The 8,326-nt window shown below is 31.1% G+C and overlaps 1 protein-coding gene across 2 annotated transcripts; it reads right to left on the bottom strand.

The window, feature by feature from the left end:
• Positions 1-3,908: 3,908 nt before the first annotated feature.
• On the bottom strand, positions 3,909-6,597 carry LOC118044030 (amino acid transporter AVT1H). Of its 2 annotated transcripts, XM_035052188.2 has the most exons (4): positions 6,505-6,597; positions 5,600-5,890; positions 4,898-5,508; positions 3,909-4,734 (listed from the first exon to the last, which is right to left on the bottom strand). In XM_035052188.2, the coding sequence occupies exons 2-4, from the start codon at positions 5,880-5,882 to the stop codon at positions 4,195-4,197; spliced, it is 1,434 nt and encodes a 477-aa protein (XP_034908079.1). In that variant the 5' UTR covers positions 5,883-5,890; positions 6,505-6,597; the 3' UTR covers positions 3,909-4,194. The 2 variants fall into 2 exon arrangements, with proteins under 2 accessions (XP_034908079.1, XP_034908069.1); XM_035052178.2 differs by lacking the exon at positions 6,505-6,597 and having other exon boundaries at positions 5,600-6,048.
• Between the last annotated feature and the right edge of the window lie 1,729 nt (positions 6,598-8,326).

The following is an 8,326-nucleotide window of genomic DNA, read 5'->3' as shown; positions in this document are numbered from 1 at the left end:
TTGATATTTACCACGCGACTCATTGTAAAGTGAATTATTACAGTGTAAAAACATCTTTGCCCTCTATTCCTAAACACAAAAAGCCTATATTCAAGGGGAAAATAGTCTTTTTAACGGAATCTATTTCTCATTGTACAATTGAACGGGGTTATAATAGTCTATTACGTTTTTTTAACAGTTAAATGGCATTACTACCCTTAAAAAACCTACAGTTATAAATGCTTTCACATCATTTTATTTTTTTAAAAAATAATAAAATAACATAATTTAAAACAAAAATCAAAGTTATCCTCCCAATCATTTACGTATTTATAAGTTGAATTGAGCTAGGAATTTAGTTCAACTTTATAAAATATAGAATTAATATTATAAGATATTGAATCAATAAAATCTTATTGACCTCACCATTTCTAATTTAAACTTGTTTTGATTAACATTAATTTTTTTTTAAAAAAAATGATATAGTTTTAATAAAAATAATTGACCCGGGTTGGCTTTGTAACTTAATAAAGTAGATATTTTTTCTAGGTATGTTTTTAAATCAATCTAATAGCTATAAGTGTAAGAGTTTTTCAATATTCATGGATATTTTGAATTATTTTATGTGTGAACTAAATTTTTCTTAATGATTTTTTAAGAGTTTACTTTTTATATTTAAATTATCTCAAGAAAATTAATATATATACCAATTTGATTCTTCAGGCTATGATTCTTTATGCTTTGCTATGAGATACCAGTTTGACTTAACAACTTAGATACTTTTTTAGGTATAATTTTTTAACAATATTTTTTTAATTTCACCCTTGAATGCAGCCAATTAGGTCTATAGAGTTTGACGTCTTTTGCACAATACTCATTGGCTATGAATTTCTTCAATTTAGTCTTTAATTGACCTCAAAACTTTGATTTTCTTGTAATTTTACCCTTGAATTCAATCAATTGACATGGTAAAAATTAAATTTGGTCTTCTAAAATTTTAGTTTTCTCAATTAATACCAAATTTAGGTTCCTAAAATTTTTTTTTTTTATCAATTAAGCTCCTAATAAAATTAATTTGACTTATTTAAAGTATAATTAAGTCCTTGCACCTAATTAAATCCTTTAATTAGACCAAAATTAATTCCTAAACATAATTAAAATTTAAATTGACCCATGATTAAATCAAATTGGCCTATAAAAAATATAATTTGTGTTCTTAGGATTAATTTTTAAGCAGATTCATCTAATAATCATTTAATTTGACCTTTAATCTGTATTGTCTCTTTATTTTTTGGGTAAAATATGGTACAATCAAGTTCTTGATTTTGTCTAAAATTGTAGCTTGATTTTTCTTGCTTTTGGTAAAACACCAGTCTTCTTGCTATTATTTTTATTACATTTTTTAATATTTATTTTTTTTTTATTTTGAAAGGAAATAATATGAATTTAGAAAATAACACAAAAATAAATTATGACGTTATCATGAATCCTAATTACAATAATTATGACCTCCATATCACAACTTTCCATATGACAATGCGGAACATTAATTTGCATTAAAAGAAAGCTTGTGAGTGTGTGTATTAAATTCATATTTCTCTAAAATCAAAAGTTTAATTATTACATTACAAGTTACCCATGATTCAAAATAATTTTAAAGTAAACACATAATATTTCTAGTCTAGATAACAAAATATAAGATAGAATAAGGATCACTCCTAGCATGAATGCGATGTCATTATAAGCTTAAGACATTTTCATTTCAATTTCTCACTTAATCCTTTTTTATTAGTTTATTTCAAATTAAAAAGAAACTTTTATAATCCCCGTACGCATTCATGCATACATGAACTTCATCCGTGCAATCTCCACTGATTCGGTCTTACATTAAGAACAATATATAAACAAAGTAGAAATTAGCCAACTTCCAACCAACTTAATTTAATCATTGAAGAACATTATTTTTTATTTAAATCATAACTGATGTCATAAATTTCATTTTCAAACATGGCTTATTTGCTTAAAAAACCTAAGATATAAACTACATTTTTACTAAAGGAAAGGAAACCCAATTTTGCTATTTACGCACCAAGACTACCAATTTTTCGTAACTCGCTAAAGTTGTCCAATACAATTTTAGTCTAACCTCCCTTTAGATTATTTATCCATATATAGAGTTTTCAAATTCTAAATGAAACGAGGTCAATCCCGTTGGAAAGTTAATATCATTAGCTATACCTTTTGTTAAGGAACCCATCATAAATCATACTATTTTCATGCTCTAATCTCCTCTGGAATTAAAGAGACAAAATTGTCTAGTTTTTATCTATGGGTTAAATAAACAACCAAAAATATGTAGTTGACTTCTCACAACTCAAAACAGCCATTGCCATGTTTTACATCATATAACATCACTAAATAAAACCTTCTAAAACCAACCAACCCAATTCACACTAACAATGATATAATTTAAATAAAATCTATTATAAGCCTTCATTTATACATTAACACATCAATTTTTTTTAAAAATCAACAAGATCATTGAATTAACCAAACTCTTTTTTCCCAAGCATAAGGTGGCTAACACCCTATATAACCCAACACTTCAATTTTTTTCTCTAATTATTCATGGTTTTAGATTATTTTAACTCTACACTAACTCAATTCCATCATTTCATATCAATTCCTCAATATCCCTAAAATCCACCTAAAACCCTAACACAAAATTCATGATCAAAGCATCAATTCTTGATCGAATTCAATTAGGCTTGCATATTCAAGCCTAAGGCTTCTTACCTGGTGGTAAAGTGCGCTTCAACTCCCAACCTCTTTAAAATTTTCAACTCCTCTTCATTATTCCTCTTGGCCAACCCCTTTATCTCTTTAACTTTCATAACTCTTCTACTTAATCTAGTTAATTTCTTCCTTAGATGAAGTTTTCCCTACTAGGTAACATTAATCTCGTATAAACCTTGCTAATTTTTGTGATTTTCCTCTAAATTAGGTGAAATGAATTGAAAATTTTCTTACCCCTTCTCTATTTGCTGTTGATTTTGAGGAGGAAGAAATAGAATATTTATAGCTCCAACTTTTTATATTTACACATTAACCCCTCATGGTTCTATTGGTTTGTTTTGTCTCCACTTATTTTCTCTTCTAAAAATTTGTGTCATGCACTCCTTTATCACTTTTAATTTCACCCCTTTTATTGAATTTAATACAAGTTTCCTTAAAACTAGCCTAACCCTTTTTATCTCCGGGTTTAATTTTTAATATCTCAAAATATTTAAGTGGGGCTTACATGACGGTTTGATATGAAAAGTCTAGGAGGTTGGTAGCAGATAATGTCTAGTAAACTAAGGTGATCGATAGCTATAATAGTAGTAGATAATGTCTAGTAATTAACCAATACCTACAAAAAGTCCCTTTTAATTGTGAGGACTTTCCGATGGTAAACTTAATAATTATGTAGAGAGAAAAATTGCAATGATATTTTAGAGAGATAGACTATAAAAATATATATACTGAAAATGTTAAGCATGAAGAGATTGTGAACCTTATTCTTAAAGGATTCATGAGGTATTTATAACTCATGAGTCTTGATTTTTTGTGAGGAGCTGAAATATAATTCATATTTGTGATATTTTGAGTTGTATTTTACTAAAAAAAAAAGTATTAGATCAATATAAAATATTAAAGTACCCGCATGGGATCTTGAAAAAATTATAAAAAAGAATTAAGTTTGGGCAAGTTGCCTAAATTTATTAGGAAAAAAAAAAAAAAAAAAACACCACACACACTAGAGAGAGCAGAAAGAGAAGGGCTCCTCCTCGTGGAGCCGGGCTTCTCCTCTTGGGAGAGCCCACGCAGCAGAAGAGTACTATTTCAAACCACACTTTTTTTTCACTGATAGTGATACCTTTTCTGGCTAATGTAAAGTAACCTTGTTTTATGATTTATAAGTAAATTTACAACAAGAGAATCAATTTGTGCAAGTTGTCACTGCAATTTCATACACCCAAAAACTCTTTCCATGTCTTATGATGTAAGAAAAATTACTGTGGGAGCATCAGCTATCCGCTTCAACTATATATATTGCCTTGTATGCAGCAGCTGCAGCCCAGTTATTTTTGCGTATCAATCAGGTAGATAGCTGGAGTGGCAAAGAGTTCAGGATTGTGGATAATCGATCTCTGGATCATAAACTTATTTTGTTCAGGCAGAGTGATCTCTTTTTAGACTTGTAAAGAGCGACTTCGAAGAGGATATGGTCCCAGCGACCCCAAGAAGTAGCCCCAACGCAAGAAGGGTCGCATTTAGGATCAGGGAAAACTTAGATAATTGAGCCGATGAAATCTTGATATAGAAGGCACAGGGGAAAACTATGCAAATGCTGTAACTCACAAGGGAGCCTGTGAGGTTGAGGACATGCTCAAAATATGGAACGGAAAGTGCTATAGTTAGTATTATTAGTAGCAGTAATGAGCCCACAGCGCCTCTTATGATTGTCTTGGTCCTGGCACTAAAAGAACCAGGAAGGCTCTGTTCTATCTGGACGGAGAAGGGCGCAAACATAAGGGCATATTTGGTCATGGGTGCTATCGCGGTTGCCCATAGTGCAATCCTTGTAATGATAAGATGTCGAGGCATGCTTAGGGTTATTTGAGAGCTTACTTCAGGACCGAATAATTTGGCTCCCGTGAATGCTAATGATGTGTAAAGAGCTATCACCGAAGCGAAGCTCACTGTAGACGCCTGGAAGTGGAGATTACGGGTGAGCAAAATATTCTCAAACATATCACATCATATATAGAAAACATAGTATTCATGAAGTTTTATTCGGAAGAAGAAGAGGAGGAGCAAATCAAGTACTGTTGTTTGAGCTGAGGAGAAAACAATTGGAAGTGATCGATGATACCTTGGTAAACCTAGATGGATCCTTCATGGATTTATACAAGTTGGGAAACACGATGTGGCCAGCATAACTGAAGATGTAAATGCCAGATATGGCAGGAATCTTGTGGAGGTGGAGAACAGGTATACTATGATTAGCTTTCACAACTTGGAAGATGGCAAGGTATGCCACAGAAGTGAAAATGATAATGGACATGAGAACGCCGCCGGATGAAAGGTAAGATATGGAAGAGAGATCTGTCAGCCACAGACTAGGAAGCGCTACCAGCACCCCGATCATGGTTAGTAGCTGAGATGTAGATAATTTGGTCCATATTGGCAGCCTAAGTTGTGTCCCTGCAAGTACTGTTGTAAGGTTGTCATGCAGTGCTATGGTGTAGGATACCAGGGTCAAGAAAATCTCCACATCAATGAAGGTCAAAGCCAAAACTCTTCCTCTGGAGCCAAATGCATGCTGTCCAATATCAGCGTAGCTCCTTGATCTGGGACTCTTTTCAAGGCATTTTGCAAGCAGATGCGATGTATATGCACATATTACACCTATTCCAACCAGCAAGAATGCAGAAGCCCATCCTCCATTTTCTAAAGCATACGAAGAAGACAACTGCCCGAGCCCTGTGACAGGGAAGAAAACAAAAACAAACCCTAACTTCCTGCACCTTCATATGTATTAAGAAGATGGAATCAAGAAATTTGAAAGTCTTACCTATGAGCATTCCAATCATGTTGATGACAGAATGCGCAAAGGAACTATTAGCCTCGGTATGATCCTCAACATCTGCTTCATTTACAACACTCTTTAAATCTTGGGTGCTGTGATCACACATGCTCCCTTTATTCTCTACACAAGCATCGCAGCCCACCCACTGCAGAGCCAGCTTTTCACCATGAACGTCTGTCTCCGTCGCAACTTGAATATTCTGATGAGGGGGACTGTCTGCTTCAGGGCAGGGTAATTTCCAAATGGACTTCTGTATCTTGTTCCACATGATACACTCTTCAACACCCAAATTTGGCAAACAGAACTAGTTGAAAAAATTGATATGTCTAACTGTAACTGATGTAAACGGATGCAAGAAATGAATATGAACTATAGTTTGTAAGAAACATCTTTGGTATCCTAGAAAGAAATATATGGTTGACGATGAAGAAGAAGTTGTAGAGTGGGTATAATATTTATAGCATAAGATGGATACACGTAATATTATCATATGTGATTCAAATGTCTACTAAGCACAAGGCCCGAATTATAAATTGACTGGGTTGATAATAATCCATTAAATTGTTTTTTTTTTTTTAAATAAAATGATATTATTCTGAAATTTTTTAAAAAGTAAAAATGATGTTTCACCTAGTTTACCAAATAATTAATTCTAGATTGATTTTTTTTTTTTATTAACATGAGTGTTTCGATTAAGTTGTGTGTATTTCAACTAATTTCACGAATCTTAAAATTAACGACTATGTAAACTTTCAATGATTCTAAAATTTATAAAATTCAATTTATTAATTTTTTAAAAAATAAACTTAAAATCTAATTAATTGAGTTACTTAGTCAACAACGAGCTTGGCATTGTAAGAACACTTAGCTTGGCATTGTACGAATCTTACCATAGTATGTGATTGGATTTGCAGGTGGTCTCCATCAAGTGGGTGCTACTGATCAAGGGAAATTTACAGAGGAGTTGGCATATGGAACATGTTGCTTTCACTAGAATGCAAAGACACTAGAGCACAACATGGAAAGCATTGTTATTTAAGGCACACACGTTATCCTGATTATGCAAAAAAAAAAAAAAAAAAAACAAAAAAAAACATTTAATTCATGAACGAATAAATTCAGGATTCTTTTGTGATTAAGAGAGAGACAATAAAAAATTCATTTCAAATTCACAATAATTAATGACGTGAATAATATATTTAAGACTTGATTAAATATATAGTACTATTTAAAAATTATTTGGATGCTATATATGTTTATATCGAAATAAAAAAAAAAATATAACCTCACTTAGATTGGTTCATTAATGTTACCAGACATAAAAAGACAAATATATAAAAAAAACAAAAAATTATTTACTTTTAAAAATAAAAATATAAAATATAAATGAGACAGTTTTAGAACTAATGAAGTTTTATCTTTTTAGGAAGAAATGTTTTTTTTTATTATTATTATTATCTTTATCTCTTTTGACTTGAGTAAAGCTTAAAATTATCTATAAACATTAGGATTTAGCTCTAAAACATGTATAAATAGGATTGTATAGCTTGTTTTTCAATAAATTTAATGATATTTAGAGTTTATTAAAACAGAATTATCTGTAATTTAACTGTAATCTTAAAATTTATAAAACCCTATTTTTTTTTTCCAGTACTGTATACTACATCAACTAAGCATGAATTTGACCATGTAAGCTACCAAATTAATGGTCATGGTTCAGTAATTATCATACAGTATTACATCAATTATTCATAATAATTCGATGCAAAATTAATTAATTAGGTTTCCCATTATCGATCTTGGAATGGAGATGGCTGCGTTGGTTGATCAGAATTCGATCCCTCGCTCTTATTCCCATTATATATATGCTTTAAATATGGGGTATCTGTATGGGAATTTCTACATGTAGTTTTTGGGGGAAGTATCGATGCCAAACGAACAAGAACATCACCACCAAAATTGTGAATTGACCGCTGCTAGCTGCCTTATGGGAAAGGAGGATACTGGTGCCAAACAGACATTGCCCTGTACTATCTAAGAAGCAATATTAATTTATGATGCAATTTCGACTTCATTTTCTTTTTTGGATAGGACTGGTTCCATTTATTAACGAAAATATAACATTGGACTTTTTTTTATCTAGTATAATACACCGGATCTCATAAAAATTCTGAAAATAAATATGTTTGGACTAGAATAATAATAGGATGAGTGATCTCCTTAAAATTATTGTATATCCTAACTCATATACAAATGTATGATTGCTGGTGGATCTCAAGTTGATAGGCTTTTCGTTATGGCTTGGCTATTAAAAATGGCTGGCTCATCTATGGGTGACGTCTAAAAGTGTATCCGCAACACACATACACAAATATATATAAAATTATAATTGTTAGACTCGATTCGAGAATTATCTTGAAAAAAGTGTCTAGATTAACTTATGGGTCATTAGTTCAATCGTGTCAATTATTTTTATTAAAACAATATTATTTTTAAAATTTATTTTTTTAGAGTTGATCTAGCTAAATTTAGTTAGTTAAATCAGATTACAGATTAGCCCAAACAAGTCAATATCTTTTTTATTTCAAACTTGAAAAAGATCCTTAGTCATGTTTTGGATCGCTATTTTCTATATTAATCCATTGTTTTAGGTCATTTTAATAACTATGATGCATATCAAACAATACCATATATAAATTCCGAGTCCAGTCA

Source organism: Populus alba, chromosome 2, assembly GCF_005239225.2.
Source record: "Populus alba chromosome 2, ASM523922v2, whole genome shotgun sequence".
Lineage (NCBI taxonomy): Eukaryota > Viridiplantae > Streptophyta > Magnoliopsida > Malpighiales > Salicaceae > Populus > Populus alba.
The sequence above is the reverse complement of the archived record's forward strand: the minus strand, read 5'-3'. Positions and strand labels throughout refer to the sequence as shown.